This window comes from Salvia hispanica, chromosome 2, assembly GCF_023119035.1.
Source record: "Salvia hispanica cultivar TCC Black 2014 chromosome 2, UniMelb_Shisp_WGS_1.0, whole genome shotgun sequence".
Classification (NCBI taxonomy): Eukaryota; Viridiplantae; Streptophyta; class Magnoliopsida; order Lamiales; family Lamiaceae; genus Salvia; species Salvia hispanica.
The window spans coordinates 31416985-31439538 of record NC_062966.1 but is presented as its reverse complement, the minus strand read 5'-3'; the positions used below and the strand labels follow the sequence as shown (position 1 = coordinate 31439538).

The 22554-nt window shown below is 34.7% G+C and overlaps 4 protein-coding genes and 1 pseudogene across 7 annotated transcripts; 3 read left to right on the top strand and 2 right to left on the bottom strand.

Moving 5' to 3' along the window:
• The first annotated feature begins 1155 nt into the window (after window positions 1-1155).
• Window positions 1156-2475, top strand: LOC125206800 (protein CANDIDATE G-PROTEIN COUPLED RECEPTOR 7-like). The gene has a single exon (XM_048106021.1). It carries the CDS (start codon window positions 1156-1158, stop codon window positions 2473-2475), a length of 1320 nt encoding a protein of 439 aa, XP_047961978.1.
• An 888-nt stretch (window positions 2476-3363) lies between these two features.
• Window positions 3364-6085, top strand: LOC125207784. 3 transcript variants are annotated; one of them, XM_048107264.1, is made up of 15 exons: window positions 3364-3389; window positions 3612-3695; window positions 3776-3887; window positions 3966-4079; window positions 4157-4261; window positions 4356-4439; window positions 4507-4622; window positions 4701-4802; window positions 4884-4997; window positions 5075-5131; window positions 5216-5282; window positions 5353-5406; window positions 5478-5552; window positions 5635-5676; window positions 5808-6085. In XM_048107264.1, exons 2-15 carry the CDS (start codon window positions 3652-3654, stop codon window positions 5907-5909), a joined length of 1188 nt encoding a protein of 395 aa, XP_047963221.1. In that variant the 5' UTR covers window positions 3364-3389; window positions 3612-3651; the 3' UTR covers window positions 5910-6085. The 3 variants fall into 3 exon arrangements, with proteins under 3 accessions (XP_047963221.1, XP_047963220.1, XP_047963222.1); XM_048107263.1 differs by lacking the exon at window positions 3364-3389 and having other exon boundaries at window positions 3520-3695; XM_048107265.1 differs by lacking the exons at window positions 3364-3389; window positions 3612-3695 and having other exon boundaries at window positions 3970-4079.
• Window positions 6086-7651: 1566 nt separating this feature from the next.
• Window positions 7652-9086, top strand: LOC125206799 (annotated as a pseudogene).
• Window positions 9087-9158: 72 nt separating this feature from the next.
• Window positions 9159-13484, bottom strand: LOC125204361. 2 transcript variants are annotated; one of them, XR_007173549.1, is made up of 3 exons: window positions 13113-13484; window positions 11261-12431; window positions 9159-10182 (listed from the first exon to the last, which is right to left on the bottom strand). XR_007173549.1 is itself a non-coding variant. In XM_048103007.1 (2 exons), exons 1-2 carry the CDS (start codon window positions 13218-13220, stop codon window positions 11328-11330), a joined length of 1212 nt encoding a protein of 403 aa, XP_047958964.1. In that variant the 5' UTR covers window positions 13221-13484; the 3' UTR covers window positions 10814-11327. The 2 variants fall into 2 exon arrangements, 1 of the variants encoding a protein (XP_047958964.1); XM_048103007.1 differs by lacking the exon at window positions 9159-10182 and having other exon boundaries at window positions 10814-12431.
• LOC125206798 (cold and drought-regulated protein CORA-like) lies at window positions 9327-10085 on the bottom strand. The gene has a single exon (XM_048106020.1). It carries the CDS (start codon window positions 10083-10085, stop codon window positions 9327-9329), a length of 759 nt encoding a protein of 252 aa, XP_047961977.1.
• Window positions 13485-22554: the final 9070 nt, after the last annotated feature.

The following is a 22554-nucleotide window of genomic DNA, read 5'->3' as shown; positions in this document are numbered from 1 at the left end:
ATGAAACTATCCACTAAAATAAAATGCTAAATGGAATGTGTTTTAAATAATTACATGAGTACATAACATAAGCATAGAAATATTATAATACAATTTTATTTATTTTTATTGGATTGACAAAGTTATTTTTACTCACAGTCGCTACATCATAGACATGTCAATTAATTTCAAAAATTTTTACTTTATTCAAATTATGTCACAATAACGTTTGTTTAATCTTTTATGTCAAGTATATATATACTAAATAAATAATTAAATATAATTAACTTTTGTCAATCAATCTTGAAATTTTCAATACTGAAGTTGAGCTCATAACCTGATAACAATTAACAAACGAAATAATCTTTTGAATTTATCTAATTATTTGACATAGACAATGGTTCTAGATCATTGCCATTTGCCGGCACCATTCTTCATAATTAATTCTTCAACTTTTTCATTGAAATATAGCAACCTAGTTACTTGTTCAAATGCATGCCACAATTTTAGTATTTTAGATTGTGAAGTAATTGACCCACTCAACTTTTTATACTAGTAGGAGTATTATGCAGTGGTGGCAACTTGCAAGAGCCAAAAAATTGGAAAGTGATGCCTACAAATCTATATCAAGATGATATTCAAATATTCAATCCTACCAATCACACTCATTAAATCTCAATCTTCAAATACCCGGTTGTGCCTTAACTAGCTACTCCAAAACACTAAAATTGCACCAAATTAAAATAACTCAAATGTGGCATCGTCATATAGTAACGAAAACAAATAAAAACTCAAAAGATGTCACACTAATGAATTGCCTCCATAAATATACCAAAAAAGAGCAATTAAAAACCATCCAATTAATCTCAACCAAATAAGGCAATTAAAAGCTACTAGTAACTACTTATTTACCAATATAAAATCATCATATTCATAATAGCTAGCTACCTCTAGATAATCACTCTACTAATTCCCCAACCTCAACCAATAACACTTGATCCGATTAATACGATGAAAGTCGATTCTTGACATATTACTCTCAAAATGTAACACAACTTCTTTTCTTCAATCCTAAACCACATCCCCTCAAAAACCATGCAAAACCAAATCCCATCACCAACCCTTCTCTCAAAACCAATCTAATCCAACACTATGCAAAGAAATCCCACTCAACCCATGCATCTCATCACCCCACCATGCAAGAAAACCCTCCTCCTCCTCCTCAGTCTCCTCCTCCATCTCCACCCCACAAACTCCGAGATCGAAACCTTCCACCTCCACTCCGACACCCGCCCCTTCATCCTCCTCCAAGACTTCGGCTTCACCTCCCCCGGCTTCATCTCCATCTCCGTCTCCTCCATCTCCATATCCTCCTACCCCACCCCCACCCCCGCCCTCCTCTCCTCCATCGGCTGCTACTACGCCCCCTCCCCCGCCCGCCCCGCCCTCGAGCAAGCCCTCCTCCAACACACCTGCATAACCTCCGACCCCTTCGTCTTCCCCATCTTCACCCTCAACGACCCACTCAAACACTTCAACCAAACCATCCTCATCTCCATCCCCGATCTATACTTCATCTTCTTCCTCAACTGCGCCCACAACTCCTCCATCTCAATGACCCTAAATCTCGAAACCTACAACGTTAAACCTAACGGCGATCTTGATTTCATTGATGACCAATTCGCCAATCTTCCCAACACCCTTTTCCTCTTCTCCTTCATCTATCTCTCCTTCCTCCTCGCTTGGTCTTATTACTGCAACAAAAACAAACAATTCGTGAGAAAAATCCATGAAGTTATGGCCCTTTTGCTTTTCTTTAGGGTTTTTGAGCTCCTTTTCCATGCCTGCAGCCAGCACCGGATCAGCCAGATCGGATCTCCCCACTTGTGGAAAAGCTTGTGGCTTTTCATTTATTTTATTAGAAATGTTTTGTTTATACATGTGATCATGCTAATTCGGGCTGGATGGTCACTTTTTAGGCCTAATTTGCAAAATTTGCAAATCAGGGCTATTTTTGTAACTGCCGGGCTTCAATTTGTTGCAAGTACTTGCTTTGTTTTGAGTAATGGACTAGGCACCTCGAGCAGCAGCTATGGGTTATGGACAGTGACGTACTACGCCGTGGACTTCATATGCTGTGTCATCATGACTTTGCCGGTGAGTCCGTCTATCGACAACGTGGTGGTGAGTGCAAAGATCGAGGAGAAGGAGGAGAAGAAGTGGGTGTACAAGAGGGCTTATGAGAGCTTTGCATTGGCTCTTTATATCTATGTTGGGTTTACTAGGCTTGGGATGTTCTTGATTAGGTCTATCACGAGTTATAATATGTGGGGTTTGAGCATTGCTTTGGAGTTGACGATTGAGCTTATATTTTATGGTGTTGTGTATTCGATGTTTTGGCCCAGTGAGAGGTATGACTATGTTGTTCTTGAGGATAGGGAGGAGGATCATTGTGGTAATGGTAGTTTGGCTGATTTGAGGTTGTTGGAGTTTTGAATGTTGATGTAAAGACTTGAATTTTTATGATGATGATTCTTGTGATTTCTTGTGGTTGTGATTGTAGATGTTTTTGTTTGTAGAAAAGTGGGAATATTCAGGGCTTGTAGTATTTACTTTCTTGTTTAACTAGAGTTTTGAAGTTGATGTAATTTAAAGGTTGTTTATTGTGTACATAATTAAGTCCAAATTCGAACTTTGAATGTGAGACTTTTATGTTGATTAAAGATTCGATCTTTATGTTATTGGTTTGAAATGAATTGGCAGTGAGTTTCACTAAATGTGATTAATTTAAGGTCAGAGCTTTGGAGTTGATGAAATTTTATTGTTGCTTTTATCGTACATAAGTGCGAAATGGAGCTTTGAATGTGAAACTTAGGTATTAAACATTCGATCTTTATGTTATTTGGTTGAAATAGATGTAAACTTTTTTTTGTATCTTGTGTACACAGCTAAAATTTATACAGGAGAAGTCGGCTTAGTAATAAAATGTTAATTGCTTTTAGACGATGATTTAACAGATTCTTGAAGTTAATTATTTGTTGGTATACATATGAGACAGAATGAAAGACAAACCTCTTTCTCTCTCTCTCTCTCTCTCTCTCTCTCATTGCTGGCTTTTCTTCTCATATTTCTATATGCAACATTCTTAAACGTAAATATCATTTCTGGGATTTTCCCAATGGTATCTTTCTTGGGGAGATGCATTACTATGTTTTGAAGCCACTGATTTTGAATTTTATGATTCTTCAAATAATTCAAGTAAGCCCAGTTGTTAATTTGCTTGATTTTACCCGTGTTCTATCTTATAGTTCTTGAGGGTTGCACATGGAAGGTTGCTTGATAAGTTTTTAAATATTGCAACTTTTTGCTGATATAAGCTTCTGCAAATGTCAAAGGGTTGCACATGGAAGGTTGCTTGCTATTCATGGACAAAATTGACATGTTGTTCTTAACTTTTGATACATGAATCAGTTCCATATTGGAACTTTCACACTACTATGATAGAACTTAAAATATGAGTATATATTTAATTGCTTCTCATCATTGAGACATACATAGTTTCTCTTACTGAGCTAATGAATATTGACAATCCCTCTGCATTTTGTGATTCTTCATCCTCTGTCTTCATTTAGCTGATCAAGATAACGTGTTGCAGTCATTGGAGTTGTGAGCATGGATTCAGTGAAGGGCAATAGCAAGGGATACATTGGGCACAGGTTGGTTTCTTTTGATTGCAATGCTTTCAACTATTTTTCAAGAATGCTGAATTCATTTTTTATCTTGTGATTTTTCTCAGCACAATGGCTAAGAAACCAATTGAGAACATCAGGTTTCTCATCAGTGTTAGTGTTGGAATCATGTTTGGTTTCTTCATGGGAGTGTTGATTCCCAAACTCCCACAAATTAAGGTGACTTTTGAGTCTGGTTTTGTGATCCATGTTTTTTTTTCATTTTATGAATGTGTTTTGCATCGGTTTCTTTGTCAGATAGGCACGGAGTCTGTTGTTCTAGATGCTTCCATGATCTACGGGGGAAACGTCTCTGCTGCCTCCACAGAAATTAGCAGAAACGTATCTATTGGAAACCAGCAAATTTCAAAGGTTCAAATCTCTAGTTTTCCCTTAATGCATACAACCATTAAGATAGTTCATCCTCGTATCAACTGGTTACCGTTCAGATTTGGGTGCCTTCTAATCCGAGAGGCGCGGAGAGGCTTCCTCCGGGCATCGTGGCATCAGAGTCGGACCTCTATCAACGAAGACTGTGGGGACTGCCTAGAGAGGTGAAACATAAGCTTTTGATTCTTTTTGGTTTCTATTGTAATGATGCATCTTGATATATGAATTTATGTTTCTTATTAATTTATGATGTTTTAGGACCTGCCCATTACACCAAAGTATCTAGTGACTTTCACAGTTGGTTATAAGCAGAGGTTTAACATTGACAAAGCAGTTAAAAAGGTTAGTTTAAGCCTTTTTCTGCCTCTCTCTGTCTCTGTATTTCTCACTATCTGCATTCTTGCATCAGTTTTCAGAAAATTTTACAATCCTTCTGTTCCATTACGATGGAATAACCACTGAGTGGGACGAGTTCGAGTGGTCTAAGCGTGCCATTCACATCAGTGCTCGAAAACAGACAAAATGGTAATAAGACTCATAAACTTCTCTAACAGAGTTATGGTTAGTCTGATTTGAGTAAAGCTGACACGTGTATTATCAAAGGTGGTACGCAAAGAGGTTTTTGCATCCGGACATTGTTGCATCCTACGACTACATCTTCATATGGGACGAGGACCTTGGAGTCGAGCACTTTGATGCGAAAGAGTAAGAAGCCTAACCAGTTTCACAGAAAAATATTGGCCTAAAACAAACTCTCACAGTTCTGTTCTTGCACAAACATGTCAGATACATTAAGCTTGTGAGGAAACATGGTCTTGAGATTTCCCAGCCGGGCCTCGAGCCAACCAAGAGCATGCCATGGAGGATGACAAGGAAACGCGATCACAGTGAGATTCACAAGTACATAATCTACAAGAAAACACCATCCACATTTCTTCCTTTTATTTGATTTCTTACACACTTTGTTTTGAATGTAGGGTCACAGAGGAGAAACCGGGCTTGTGTCCTGATCCACATTTGCCACCGTGTGCAGCGTAAGACACCTCATTCAACTCAAAATCTCTTCGTTTCATTGGCCTACAACCTCAATTTCTTACCTCTTTTCACAATATACACAGCTTTGTGGAGATCATGGCTCCTGTCTTCTCTAGAGAGGCTTGGCGTTGCGTGTGGCATCTGATTCAGGTAGTTTGTCCTTGCTCGACTCTGCTTATGACAACATTCTTTCTTATCTTACAGATGCTATTTTTTTAAGAATGACTTGGTCCATGGATGGGGTCTGGACTTTGCCCTCCAAAAATGTGTAGAGGTCAGTTTCAAAAATCTTGCAAAATGCTTTCATGAGTATATCTTTAGCTGCTGATCATGCTTTGATCATAGCCTGCACATGAGAAAATCGGAGTCGTTGATGGGCAATGGATTGTTCATCAAATTGTTCCTTCATTGGGAGGCCAGGTAAATATTTTGTTTTGTGATGAACCTAAGTAATAAAAAAATAGAAATCTCATCTTTTTTTTGATGATGCATATATGTGTAGGGTGAATCTGAATCTACTAATGGAAGGGCTCCATGGCAAGAGGTATGTAGCCTTTCTTTCATTTGGATTGTTTGCAGTTCGGGTTCTCTATTGCAAAGATTACTAGTGAAAAAAATGAAATAGAATGCAAGATTGAAATTTTATTTTATTTTTTTGTGATTGTGTTAACTTAGGTGAGACTAAGATGCACTAGAGAATGGGCAATGTTCAAAGCTAGGATGGCCAATGCAGAAAGAGATTATCACAAGTCTATGGAGATTGATTCTTCCCATTAGACTACTTGACCCTTGAGGCATACTAACAAGGTGCTTGGATACGGCCTTCAACTTCAAACACTCAACAACATTGTTGTAGAGATATCATATGTCAAAATTTATTTTGGGAAATAGATTTATTTTTTGAAAGGACATACAGCATTATAAACATTGATCATTCAATAGTGGTTCCCAAACACACAAACACAAACAACTCCATTTATTTAGTAGTGGAACTCTTGAATATTTTTAGCCAAAATCCCTTCATCATCATATGCTATTACAAATTACAGAAGCGAAAACCTTGTGACATCATTCTGCATCAATTATAAATTTAAAAGTCAAAAAATTAAATAACAAGATTACAAGAAAAAAAAATAGTGTATATATGATTAAATATCAATAGACAAAACGTTGAAAACGTGGCTTTCATGTAATCAACAAAAGATAGAAGTATTACTACAAGATTGCAATTCTAACTAAGCTCGAGATAACCCCAATAATTTTAACTAACCAAGAAAATAAAATATAAATTATAAGTCTAAACTTATTCATAACTTTAACCAAAACCAACTTAGTCAATAATCTAAATCATCTGAATTATGTAAAATAATTAAATCATTTAATTGTAACCATTTAACTAGAATAAAACCAAGTCCGAAAATTTTATTTATAAGATAATCTCCAACCACAATACATTAAAATGCAACAATCACGGTAAATATTAATACATATTTACAATTAAAAAATAATACAACTATTTCAATGTAAATTAATGGAAATATCATTCTTAATCGTCCATATCATTTCTGGGATTTTCCCAATGGAAATATCATTCTTAAAGTAAATATTCCCAACTTGTTTTATCTTGATTATTCATGGGGTTGATACATTACTATTACTATGTTTTGAAGCCATTGATTTTGATTTTTATAATTCTTCAAATTATACAAGTAGGCCCAGTTGTTAATTTACTTGATTTACACTTCTTGTAACTTATAGTAGTTCTCGAGGGTTGCAGGGGAAAGCTAAGTTTTAAAATATTGAGACTTTATGGTGATATAATTTTATGCAAATGTCAAAGGGTTGCACATGGAGAAAATGGGGGCAGATAAGTTATGGTCAAGTCTTATTGTATTTGTCATTATCAAGTCGACCCAATAAAAAACCAATGATTTCGGGTTAGATTCGGGTTATCGGTTTAAAAAATTATAAAATTATTATTTTAATTATTTTTATTAAATTAAGAAATATTATACTTAGACATAAAGCATGATAAAGTTTTCATCATGTTATAACAGATTTTAAGTGTGCAATATCATATTTTATCGTGTAATATCATATTTTAATTGTGCAATATCATATTTTGGTTATTATCGTGCAGTGTCAGATTAAATTGCATTAACGTTAACAGTAGGGCTGACAATTTTCCACATGAATACACACGAAGTTAATGGTTAGGACCTTATAAGAACCCAATGATTTCAGGTTGGATTAAGGTTTGACTTTATTGGATTGGATCGATATCGGGTTGACCCAATATCGACCCTATCCGCATGATTTGAATCAGTTTAATATTGGAAATTAACACGTTCTTGATAACTTGTAAACTTGTAGTATCAGTTTAATAGTGGAACTTCACTCATACTTAAGGGATTTGATATGTTGGAATGTCTATATATTTAATTGCTTCTCATCATTGAGACATAGTACATATTGACAATCTCTCCGCAGTTTGTGATTCTTCATCTATCTGTATGAGCATGGATGCAGTAGAGGGCAACAGCAAGAGATATATTGGGCACAGGTTGGTTATAAGCAGAGGTTTATCATTGATAAAGCAGTTAAAAAGGTCAGTTTAAGTCTCTCTCTCTCTCTTCTTGCATCAGTTTTCAGAAAATTTTACCATTCTTCTGTTACATTATGATGGAATGACCACCGAATGGGACGAGTTCGAGTGGTCTAAGCGTGCCATTCACATCAGTGCTCGAAAACAGACAAAATGGTAATAAACTTGTTTAAGACAGGAATGGTTAGTCTGATTTGAGTAAAGCTGAGGCATGTAATGTAAAAGGTGGTACGCAAAGAGGTTTCTGCATCCGGACATTGTTGCATCCTACGAATACATCTTCATATGGGAGGAGGACCTTGGAGTCGAGCACTTTGATGCGGAAGAGTAAGATGCTTAACCAGTTTCACATAAAAAGATTGGCCTAAAACAAACTCTCACAATTCTGTTCTTGCACAAAATATGTCAGATACATTAAGCTTGTGAGGAAACATGGTCTTGAGATTTCCCAGCCAGCCCTCGAGCCAACCAAGAGCATGCCGTGGAAGATGACAAAGAAACGCAATGACAGTGAGGTTCACAGGTACATCCTCTACAAGATAATGCCACATTTATTTCTTTTGTTTTGAATGTAGGGTCACAGAGGAGAGACCGGGCTTATGTCCTGATCCACATTTGCCCCCATGTGCAGCGTAAGACGCCTTGTTCAACTCAACATCTCTTTGTTTCATTCGCCTACAACCTTAAGTTCTTACCTCTTTTCACAATACACACAGTTTTGTGGAGATCATGGCTCCTGTCTTCTCTAGAGAGGCTTGGTGTTGTGTGTGGCATCTGATTCAGGTAGTTTGTCCTTGCTCGACTCTGCTTATGAAAACGTTCTTTCTTATCTTATAAACGCTAGTATTATTTTAGAATGACTTGGTCCATGGATGGGGTCTGGACTTTGTCTTCCACAAATGTGTTGAGGTCAGTTTCAACTACTTGAAATCTCGCAAAATGCTTTCATATCATACACCTTTTGCTGCTGATGACGACGATCATGCTTTGATCACAGCCTGCACAGGAAAAAATTGGAGTCGTTGATGAGCAATGGGTTGTTCACTAAATTGTTCCTTCACTTGGAGACCAGGTAAATATTTTGCGTAATGGTACTGCTCCATGGGAAGAGGTATGCAGCCTTTCTCTCGTTTTGATTATTTGCAGCTCGGATCATCTATTGCAAAGATTACATGTGAAGAATGATTGAAATTTTATTTTATTTTGTTTTTTTGTGACTGTTAACTTAGGTGAGACTAAGGTGTATCAGGGAACGGGGAATGTTCAAAATTAGGATGGCAAATGCTGAAAAGAATTATCACGAGTCTATGGAGATTGATTCTTCCCATTTGACTGCTTGAGCCTTGAGGTGTTTGGATAGGGCCTTCAACTTCAAACACTCAACAACATATTGTATGTCCAAATTTATTTTGAGAAATAGATTTAACTTTTGATAAGATAGGATATTACATTGATCATTAAATACTGGTTCCCAAACACATACACATACAACTCACTTATTTAGTAGAGGAATTCTTGAATATTTTTACCCAAAAATCCCTTCATCATCATCATCATATGCTATTACAACATCATATATATCTCCATCATCAGTCTACAATGCTCTTGAACTCCCAGACTGAAAACTTCTGATTTGGTGGACAATATTGCCCCTGGTGGGCCCCATATCCACCATGCTTCATCCCTCCTCCTTGATGACCAAAATACCCCTGATGACCCCCATAACCATAACCACCACCATGCTTCTCCTCCTTGTGAAGTCCAAAGTGCACTTGGTTGGCCTCGTACCCACCGCCATACTTCATCCCCTCTTCGTGCTGACCATAATGACCTCCATAACCATAACCACCACCACCACCACCACCACCACCACCACCATATTGCTTCATCCCCATCCCCTCCTTTTCAGGACCAAAATACCCCTGATGACCCCCATAACCACCACCGTGCTTCTCCTCCTTGTGAATACCAAAGTGCCCATGATTGCCCCCGTATCCACCACCATGCTCCACCCCTTCTCCGTGATGACCATAATGCCCCTGACCACCACCATGTTGCTTCATCCCCATCCCCTCCTTGTGACCTTCGTGGTGCATCTTGCCACCTTGGCCATAATGCTCACTCTTGGCGCCGCCCCAGCCTTCATGCTTCATCTCTGACGACACCGCCATGTGGCCCTTCTTCTCAAGGTGGTTGCCACTGGTGTAGGAATTATTGTAGTCGATCTTTGGCACGCAATGCTCAACAGGAGGCTTCATCATGTGCATGGAGCCGTTGCTGTAGCTGTATTCGTCTTTGTAGAGGAATTCCTCTTCCGTGGAGTAGTAGTCTTCCTTGTACATCTGCATTTTTCTTGATTATCTCACTCTCTCTCACAATTGAATGATGGTGGTGTTGTATCTGCAGCTTCTACTTATAAGGTTTATCATGATGGGGATGAATCATCTGCATCAGTTCCCATTATGGTTAAAGTTGGCTTCTTTTTCATTTGGAGGAATTTTCTTACAGCTTCGATCCCACTTTGGGAAGAATCTTGCATGGTGATCGTGCATTTGGACATGGGAATGGGGCCTTGAATCAACAGTTGAGATTCTAACTGTCTATTCTCACATTTGTGTAGATAAGATAAACATTGAGGCCACATATTTCTAAGATTTGTGAGAATCATTTAGTTTGTGGAGGATAGAGTTATTCTATTTTTTGTCCCTTATTGATTTAGCCAATAATAATAATATAAGTAACAAAGATATGAAGACATGAAGTATAGTAAGGTTTTTGGTTTAAGTTATAGTACTACAATTTGTGTTGAATAAAGCAAATGTAATGAGCTGCACATCCATCAGTGGCAATTCATGACTATATTTTCTTGATAAAAGTATTCGGACATGCCAACCTTGAACAATGCCAAAAACCATCATAAATTATTGAGGGTATCAGATTCTTTCTTTCATTTGACTTTTTTCTTAATTTCTTTTCTTTTTTTACAATAATTCATAGTTCAACAAACAAGAAACATTGAGAATCCTCTGTTTAAGACAAAACTTAGCAGTAAAACAAATTAAAAATCTCAATTTCAAGAGCTGAATCATATCATTCTCCATTAGAAATTCAAAAACAGTTTGAGAGATCCAAAATGAAGTTCACAGTCTGAAGATGAATCTATTAGCTCACACCAAAATATTTCCTAAAGAAAAACGGACAGCAACAACGATGAACCAACCCCCCCGCTTTCAAGGGGGGCATAATGCACAGTCATATCGCGTTTATGTAACTAGTTACAACGAGTAGTTCCTAGCAGAGCCGCCTTCTCTTTTTCCCTCTCACTCAGTCCACTGATGCCATCAGTTTGCTAGAAAATCGAGTCTAACAAAGATTATATACAAACCTCAACCTAAGAAGTCCGAGAGATATGTCCCTTTTTTTCGGTATCTCAAAAGCTCGAAGGCAAGAATGATATAAGCATGTAGCATGGTTATAAAAATAACACACTGCAGCCATGAATTTGGTTAAAGGGCACCCTTACCCGGGAGTCGAGCAGAAGCTTGCTTCCCCGCCTGTACAAGAAGATACACAGCCTCGTTTGTGTAGTTTCAGCCACTCTCTCTTTCTCTTATGCAATTCCCAGGTAGAAGGAATTTGTATTGATCAGCTTCTTCCAAGATATATGCAGGCAGATGAACGGCCGAGTAGGAATGTGGGATCGGCCCCATCTTCCCGATTATCTCTTTGAACGTGTACTCCTCGGGAAGCATGTCAAACAAGTCAGCCCCTTTGCAGATCACTTTCTGGATTCTCTTAGGGCTCAGGAAATGAGAGAATCTCACTCGATCCACGTGGCTGTAGGCTTTCATCTTGAATATAAACTCGCTGATTCGTCTGAAGCAGAAGCTACAATGCCACCCTGCATCGGCCAAGATCTCATCAGATTGTCGATAGTGAGCATATTTCGTCTTCCCAGACTGGTATACGTGGACAGACGCCCTCCAGCTGTTGTTATCAACAAAGAACTCGAACGAGTACAAATAATTCTTGAGGCGGAGATGAAGAATTGGCGGTATGTCATCGCACCACCTCAAGAGATTAATTGTGTGCCTACTTGGGATCTCATCAACATCCGACATTATCAACAAGTCATCATCTTGAATCCCGGCTTGCTTGAGAAGATAATCCAATGCATATCTCTGATACGCCTCTTCAACAAAAGGGTTCTCCCCTCTCTTGAATCTCCCCGGGACTTGGCCATAAGTTAACCGGGGCTCAACAAATTTGAACTGATCACGGACAGTTGAGAAGAGGTAGGGCTTAGGCAGCCCAGTGAAGGTGGAGTTCGACTCAAGGAGCACAAACTCTGTCACATACGGATATAACTCCTTCCAGCGCATCTTTAGGAGGTCCGCCTCGTTGCTGAACAGCACTGCATCATACACACGTCTAGGATACTCACGAATTCCCCAGCCGTGAAGCTTGCACAGATTCTCCATAGACACATTCTCGTGATAGTAGTGAGGTCTCTCGTGGAAAGACTTAGGCGGGGACTCCCACAACGGTCTCAGAAAGTACGTGATCTTCTGGCCATGGACATATATAACTAAGCCGCACGTAGGGATCAACACAAAGAGAAAGAGCAATGCTTTGAAATCGAGCCCCCGGAGAATACATCTCAATCTGGTCATGCTTAAAGGCCTTCCTGAATCCTGCAGTTTTTACAAACACCAAACAATTTATGAAAACTGCAACAATCATATAATGTTAAACACCAACTCTAACAAACATATACACAACTTCCACAAGTAGATTTTCTCCAATGTTTTGTTTATTTCAATATGGACCCTCACAAATTACAAATAAAGCAAGAATCTTACTTTCCCTATATCATTTTTAAGGAGTTCAAATAGCTAATTAATGGTCTTCAATAGATTAATGAAAACTACCCAACAAATAACAGCAATACAATTGAAAATTCAAGCACAAGAGCTAAAAATATATTGAGAAAAAGACATTCCATTCAGAAATCACTCTGATAAAAAAAACACAGGATCTTCAAATTTCTTGGAGCTGATATATACCACCAGAAAAAATTATAAATGCGAGAATTTGACCTAATCCCCTAATAAAAGACATAAAACATGGTCTAAAATTGCTCTAATCAAAACAAATGCCAAATGTTCCTCATCCCAACATCCAAAAGCCAAAATTTATGTCTCATCAATCACTCTGATTTATAAAAAAAAAAGGTTCAAAAACTAAAAAGGCAACAGAAACAAGACATTCAAGAATTTTCTAGAGAAAAAAGAAGGGGATGAAAAAAACCCACACTTTTGGTATGACATACATTAGCAAAAAAGCAACCCCCAAAAAAAAGATGGGATTTTTACCTCACCACAGGCATCACCACATATATCATCAGATTTCTTCGAACAATTCCGAGATCCTCCTTCGGTCATCATATTCACCTTCTCCCAAATTTTTGATACACCGCTCATCTCTCTCTCTCTAAAATAACCTAACAATCACCCTCTTTATCCCAATAAAATGCAGACCCAAATCAAACCAAACAAAACCCAGATGAGATCTCCCTCAAAGCTAGAAACTTGACGCTCCGGCCGTAGAGAGGGAATGCAACAAGTGACCCTAACGTAATTTCCTCAATTAATATTTATATCACAATAATAAAAAAGGCCCTTTTGCGAATTACTCAAATATGAATATAAAGAGAGTATTTGTGGCGTGTTGAATCTGTGGCAGTTGTCAAGATTACAATGTATGCCGTTTACTCTGTCTTGTAGCAGACAGATTTATAGGCTCCAACGTTAGAGAATAGTAGTAGGGTTTATTTGGCGGAATTGCCCTTGTTGGTGGCCGGATTATATGGGGATAGGCATGGGTGATTTGGTCTTATCTACTTGTCTAATGGGTTTAGGATTGTTAGACGAGTCGTTATCCCAATTCGAGGAGTATTAGTATTAGAATTATAAATATGTTAATGCATTATTATGTTGATTAAAATAAGTATTGAACTTTTCTTTTGAAAGGTTGTGATATAGTAGCAAATTGAGGAATTATTAGAGTGGTTTGAAGGATATAATCATATAATCAGTGTTATTGATTAGGAACTTTTCTCCATTGCTATTTTTTTTCAAATAAATTGTTGGTTGGTTTGAGTTGAATATGGTCTTACTTTAGCCTCTAGCTAGGTCAACTCTCATTTACATGATGTCAATTGATTTTTGTACCTATATTTGTTGTTTGTAATTTACATTTACTTTATAGAACTTAATAACATTAATCATAAACATATTATGGACAATAATTTAGAGATATTAATGTCTTTTCCATAATAAGAATGAATTTAAAATTTGTGTATAGCCTCTATCTATAATAGTATTCTGTTTTTATTTTATTTTAAAAATAAATTTACTTTATTTTATTAATACAACAAATAAAATCATCTATATCATGAAACGGTTACTTAGCTTGTTTTATGAGAATATTATGATACGAATTAAAATTGATATACGATATGTTCGGAAAAATTAAATTTAAGATGAACTAGTTATTGATCATTTAAAGTTTTTACACCGTATTAATTATCTAAAACTAAAGAACAATATGTAACTCCTTATTTCATAAATTTTAACTCAATTTTAATAAAATTTAGAACAAAAATGAACTCCTTCCGTTTAAACAATTCAACGCATGTTCTGATCTGGTCGATGTTGCAAGTATGCATTCAATTTCAAATTGTGTATATGTATAAATTAATGATAAAAATATTCAATTTTATCTGATTTCTCCCTACCCATAATACTACCATTACAATATAATGTACATTAATTAAATATAAAATACAATTTTAAAAAAGACACAATGATATAAAGATATTGTGTGAATTTTTTTTGTTATATTTATATTGTAATTAGGTTATATTAATTGCTCAATATTTCGTCATATCCAATGGAGCTTTGGATGGACCTGAATAATATCTGGACAACATTCGCAGAGCTGTATGTATTGGACAATATTAAATTATTGTATATGCATAACATGAATGAGTAGAATTCAATGCGACCAACAATAATTTTCAGCTATTAATTTATTTAAATACTATACAATACGTATAATTTCATTGTATTGGTTTATCTCTAAACAACAATTACCCCAATTTTTTTGGTAGAAATTTAGTTATCTCGAGCATGATAATAGTACGTACTAGTATTATCCATTGTCACATTTTAAAAAGTATTTCGTTATAGTATTCTTTAGAAATATAAGCTGAAAAATGGTTTTATATAATCTAATCCCAAATCAGCGGCGCACATGGTCTTTTAATCATTGGCATATTGTAAAGAGTCGCTAACGATTATTTTGGATTTTTCTTTATCAAAATATATTCTGAATTGGTTTATGCTCCAACTCCATTTATTCCTCTTTTGTTAAAAACAACAGTTTCTCAAACTTGAATCCATCCAATTAACAGTTTCCTAATCCAAATACTAAAAACTATTTTTCACTTAAATATGCCTATAGTTATTGGGTGTTTGAACATTGTGTGATAGCTAGACTTGATAGGTAAAAATATATAGTCGAGCATTTAAAGAATTTGATAATTAAATAAATCTTAAATTAGTGCTTATTATCTATATATCACTAAAAGCGAATGCAATCCCAATAATATTTTTTGCAATTAACAAATACATGAAGTTATTAGTATGTTATTAATTCCAAGGACGTTATATATATATTACGTGAATAATACTGGTATATTATTTTATTTGATAAATTAATAGTATAAATTTAAAAGTTGTGTTAATGGACTCGAGATGTTAAACACTCTACTACTAGGCAACACAAGTATATATAGTAGCACATTTTATAGGGAGTAATTTATATGGGATGTGGGAATAGGTATCACGATCGACACACTATTTCATTTGATCTGACCCCAAACTAAAAGTCATACAGTAATATAATGGAGTTCTTATTAATAAATAATGAAACAGGTTTGCTGGTTGTCCTTGACTGAGAACTCAAAGCAAATTAGGGCCTAGCTAGTTAATACTAACATTTAAATAACTAAGACAGTTGAGAAATACACTAAAGTAGAAAACCTAAATTAATAATTGCAGTGCAAAATAAAATCCAACTTGGGAGATGAGACATTAATCCTCAGCATCTGCGAAATGATCATATGATTTGACCTTGTAATGTGTGACTATTTCAATATAATTAGCCTTTTTCCTAACGCTTTTAGAAAATTAATTAATTAGTTTTTAAGCGGACAAGGTTTTGATATTATTATTTGTTTAATGGTACAAAAGTCAATCTCAATTTTGCACATTGTTGGAACCGATAGTTTTAACTTTTAAGGCCGATAATATGGGATATGTATCTAATTGTATAAAACAAATTTTGTATATGGTATAATTTATTCAAATAACAGATGGAGTTTGTTTTACACGTGTGTACTTATTTGGCAAGTATGACTAACTAATATTTAAGCTTGATTTAAATTATATGTCACTTCTAAATGCAATAATTTACTCATGTTTGGTGATAAGTGGTTTAATATTCTCCATAAAGATATAGTCCAATACTATGAAATTTCCTAGAAATTAATATATTTTTGGTTTTATTACTAAGAAAAGGCAACAATGGTAATGTAACCAAATATAAGACGTAAAGGATTGATAAATTACCATTTTGAGGGATATCTATGAGTTTTCAAGAAAGCAATATATTACTATATCAATCTATATCACTAAGATCTCAAACGTAGCAACTAAATACATGTATATACATAGAAAAAACTGTTTTCTCAAGGATATGTAATCATAAACTCCAAGTTCATTATTTTCCAAAGAGATCATTGGTCTTGATTTAAAAAAAGTGGACAGATAAACTATATTCATGAAAATGAAGATAGTTAAACAACATTCTCACTTGGCATAAGGTGGAAATATGTAAGTTTTAGTTATAAAAATGTCTCCAACACAAATCTTATAATAGTATTTAATTAGATTGAATCTGTCATAAAAAAAAATCCGATTCGAGACAAAAAGAACATATATTCTAGATCGTGCTCATCGCACATCGTTTCCACATGTAATATTCCGATAAGATCGATTACGATGATTAAGTTAAAAATTATGTTTTGATGATTGATTATTAATTATCACTCTTGTAAACCGTGTAGCTAGGGCAGGTTTCAATTGGGGTTTGCCTAATTAGTGCCTTGTTTGGGTCAACTAATTTATCTATAAATCCGACTACACAATCCCACGCCATCTATACACGTTTTGATACGACTGCTCAATACTAGTGTTGATTGCTCAGTCAATTAAAATTTGCACTTTAATTAGAAAAAATGCCAAACATGTCGCTATCTTTGGCCACATTGACTTGGTAGTCATATAACTTATAGTTGGGTTATCAAAGGGCATTGACTTGAATAAAGAAAATAATTGAAAATTCTTCTCAAGTCATTTCCTCGAAATTAATAAGATATGTATATATTGCTCAAATCAAGTTGGGTCATTACATAGTTGCCACTCGTCGCTATTATCTTTATTTCTTTCTTTGTCTTCAACCCATTTGGAATTTGGAAATTGAAAGGACCAATTTCAAGTTGCGAGTTGCTACTTGCCTAGCTACTTGGTTGGAATAATAATTATAAGTTGCTATCTTATTTATTACTCATGTTATTCAATTTATACAGTGACTTATTTGACTAAGTCCGCGTGTATACTATGGATGCATCGATCAAAGAACCGTCGGTTCTGATTCTGAAAAAGTTGGAACTGATTCACGTACAATTCACAAATCATAAGTTTTTTTGGTGAATTTTGTGATCTTTAATTTTCAACAATTTTTAATTTTTTCAATTTTGGCAAATCAGTGTCACAATTAAAAATATAGAAACAGAACCAGATTGATAGAGCCGGTATGCCAATTCGGATAGATGCGATAGGTGCCGGTTTAAGCCAGACATCCCATAGAGTACACAAGACAAGAACCTCTTAAATCTTTGTATATAAGTTATAACTAAGTACTTGATTAAAGGTTCCTGGTAGGCTAAAATTCAATTGTCTCCATGTGAATTTTTTAAACTAGAACTAGATAAACATTTAATAAATGACTTCACTTCGTATTGTAATTAATTGATATACTGGGACATTTCTTAGCGTGTGACAAATTATCTAACCTAAAATGGAACATATTTTAATTGGAACCCAACTGCTCTAGATACTATGCATGTGCTTGAAAGGACAATATAAAGAGAGAACATAATTAGGCCATAAACCAAATATTTATTGCCTTCTGGACAAACAGCTCACGTGCTTTCTCTACCAAGTCTATAAAAAATTCAATCTCTTTTCAGCCCATTAATCTTTATTCTTCAAGAACTTCTACCTGCTTTACAACAAGACATGGGTAAATAAATATATACTCCACATATATAAAGTAAAAAAGCAGTCCCACTCCCACCTCGAACAACATTAAAAGCCTTTAATTAGTTTAAGGTAAGAAATCATGGTAGGTTTTAACATATGGTGTGTGAGATTATGGTTGGTGCATAGGGTTGTGTGTCTCATTTTCTTTCTTTTTTTTAAGAATAGGGTTGTGAGAGTTGGTATATACCATATACTTCATCGATATTCGGAAATGTGCTATAATCAATAATCAAAACGTATATCATAGAAATAACCAAGTTCACTCTTATTATATGCCATTATTGCATGGAATGTGACATATAAAAATGAGACATTTATCTGGGAATCATATTTATTTTTGAGTATAATACATATTCGAAAATTGAAATAGTAAACACCATGATTATGGAGCAAAATGTTGCGAGGTTTATGTTTAGTTGATATTTATTGCGTGTAGTATCTTATAAATGTACAAGTCAATTAATACATGTGTAATAGGATCGTATTATGTACCAAACTAGTGTTCAAATGCAAAACGTAGAACAATTCACTATAAGATATCATTATAACTTTACTTGCGGTTCATTATTAAAATTCAGATTTTGAAAAACACAGATGCTATTGTATAATTTTAAAAAAAAAAATTGAAAACAAGGATCTCATATATTTAGCGTTTATAAGTAGTTTGGAGTTGATCACACTCCATGTGTATAATGTATGGGATAATCTCGAATTACTTGATATTATTGCATATTTTAAGTGATCCCATTTTATAGGAATGTAGAGTAAAGGTAAAATATAAAGGCCCAACAATAGTTATTTGGGCTTACAAATGAGCAGCAGAAACTGAATAAATTTCTCATCTCTAACAAATGGGCCTTAAATACAATAAAGGGTTTTAATCTAGCCCAATATCCATTTTATTAAATGGGCCACTGGATTTTATGATATTTTCCGAATTATGAATTCCTTTGCGATTCTTGATTTATAAAACCAAAAATCAAACACAATTCGAGAAGAAATGGTTAAAGAGAAATAAAACAAGTGCCTTTAAAATTACAAAAAATAGAGCCCCGTTAGCAAAATCCTATAGATAAATCCCTAAGGTGGCATTCGGTTGTCATAACTAATAATCATGAGACTATCCATCTAGGATTAAGTAGTGGGATTATTTTAGTTGGAGGGGGAGACTATGACTAATTATCATGAGACTATCCATCTAGGATTAAGTTGAGGGAATCAATCTTATGAACCAAACATGATACATATTTAATCATGAGATTTAGTCTTGCCAACCGAACACCACCTAAGAAAGCACAATATTACATGACATCAACATACATAAAAACAAATTCACATCTAGGTTTTGGATATGGATGGCATGCACGTGTGTTGAGTATAGACATGTTTGGTAATATGATCTTCTCAATATCCCTTTACCAAGAGGCCATTTAACTCTTTCACTTGAGAATTAGTGTGGTCAACTATTTCATTTTGGGGCCATGATTTAACATTTTATCAAACGAAATCAATGCCTATTTATTCATCCATTTATAGGTTAATTATTGGCATGTAAGTACATGAGTTATAGACTCATAGGCCATATACGAAATTTGTCTACATGGACTTGACTTGTGAAATGTTGATAGTATGTTTTTGGCTTGTTATTGGTGTTTACTAATTTAGGAGAAATTTCGACATCCATGTTAGCTTAAACTTAGAGGAATTACAATCTCTAGGTGAACTCAAATGAACCATGCAATCACATAGATCATAGAAAATTGATATTCACAATGTTTTATCCAACTTTCTATAGGGGCATCCAACCAATTTGTGAACCAAGTCTTCTTTAGTAAGCCATATGGATACATGAACTTAATTAGACGCTTACAACATTTGTATTAGAGACTACTAAAAATATTAGTATCACATAGAAAGATGTGTTTGATGTTCTTTCATTCTTTTTATTTGAAACTATGCATATATCATCCTCAATTCCATCGATATCAAGTCTGCCGAGTCTTTCATTAGAGTTTGATATTTTTTTAGGATGAAGTACCATATTTAAAGTTGTGCTCGTGATAGAAAGACATTCTTCCAGACCATCCACCATATCCATATGTATGTTTAATGCTTAGTTTATTATAAACCTTTCAACTTGTCCATGTATAAAAGAATTATATAAAGAGAAATTTAATAATACTAGTAGATAAATATAATGATTGAGATGTGGTTCTAGTTCTAGATATTTCAGCAAAAGCATGGACGACATTGATCTATAAAGATTGCGTCACAAGATTAAATTTATTTAATTATTATATCTTTGTATAATAAGTGTATTATCTTTAGCCTTTAAAACTCATCATTTTTTCCCACTTTAGTAAAATCGATGAGGACCCATAATTATCTCTAATTGATTCTCATCAAATCAAGTACTTCATCTTTCCCAAAATAAATTAGTCCACACCAAAATGGGATAATGAATGATATAATTATCGATAATCATATCATTCATCATGTAGAGATGTATGTAAAGATCAATTTATAAAAATATACTTAGAAATGATAAGGTCATCGATAACATTGAAGCATCAAGCATCATTACGTTATTAACTCCTTTCAGGCATAAAAAAATTATCAGAAAATAAATTGTATAACTTAATTATCGTAATTTAATACTATTTCATTATTTTTTGTAATATAATTGACGCAATGTAGCACCTACAAGCTCATTAATAGAGCATAACTCACATATTTACAATTTATAAATAAGTTCTTTTCCTACGAAACGATTAATAAAATAAAATCTCAAAGTAAAATTTGATATGATATAGAATCATTTTTATGCAACAATGATTGCGCATTTTTTCAAGGTGAATTTAGGTCAAGTCACACTCATAGTGTCTTCCCCAAAGAGCATCTTTGACAAGCACTACATGTTAAATATTAGCTTGGAAAACCGTAATGCTAAAAGAAAATGAGAAAACCTAATCTCTGAAACCCATAACTGTAAATTTATAATTGGATCATAAAATGATTGTTAAGGTTGACAAAGAAATTGTTCTCTTCTTTTTCTTGGTAGCATTGTATGTGATTCACGGCAATGAAATCATTGAAGTATTAATAATGCGGAAGCAATTGAAATCTTCCATTATTTCAACTTTGTGATGTGGCCATGTGGGAAATCCATAGCCACATTTGTGGTTGCCTTTTTTTCGATAACATATACAACTCTCATTTTTTGTTATAAACGATATAGTAGAAGTATTAATTAATTAATCATAATAACATAAAACAAGATATGGATAAAAAAAAAGGCGATACTTTGAAAATTATATTATTATATATAGAGAAAGAGAGGCCCACAAGAGGCCCAATGGAGAAGTGTGGCCCATTTAGGGGAAAGGAGAGAGGGACAGTTGCATGATAGAAATTGTAGAGTGGAGCGACTGCAAGCGTCACAGACCAATCAACGATGTTTACAACTCAAAACCTTAAAGCAAAAGATACACACACAGCGGTCTGTGACAGTAGCAGTTACACATCTATTTCAGTTGTGCATGTGTGCGTGCACACTCTTATGCTTATGCATGCACGACTCTACCCCAAATCAAATTGCATTTTCGCTGCCTATATAAATAAAACTATATTCCGGGAAAACTCCGGAAATTTTTTTAGTTGACTTATGGTTTTCAAATTTTATTCGGAAAAAAAAATTTGTTGATTCAGATCATTAATATGGGTTTTTAACAATCTAAATCACCTAAAAATATTTTGTTCGAAATAAATTTTAATCAAACAAAGGCTCTAAATTTTGTTCAAAAAAAATTCAGATCATTAATTTCTTTACGAAATGGTTATTTAGAAATTTAAGATTATAACTTAAAGTGAATATTGCCAAAAAAGAAAATCAATCAAGCCATGCAAGTGCAACAATTTAATTATAAAAAAATATATGGGTAGAATGAGTCATATATTGAGGACTTGAGGTCAACTTTCCAATGGAGTAGAGCATTTTTGTGCATAAATTTAGCGATAAATGGGTTAATATATAATGTCAAAATTCATATGCCAAAGTCAATTATATTGTAACGTGGATTACCTTAAATCCATTGGTGACAACTAGATTATATAGGATTAGTGGTCGATTAGATAAGAAAGGTTTATACTTGACCATGTCCCTATACATGCATCTTCATATTTTTAATTATATGTACCTTTTGTTACTTTTCTCAGTGATGATTCTAAAATGAATCGACATTGAACTTATAAAGATCATGATTTCAACTCAATACATTGGAGCACTCCCCATGCTCTTCCTAATAACTCCCTTATTTCTCCCTAACTCCTGCCACATCAGCACCACATCAGCACCAAAATTTATCCC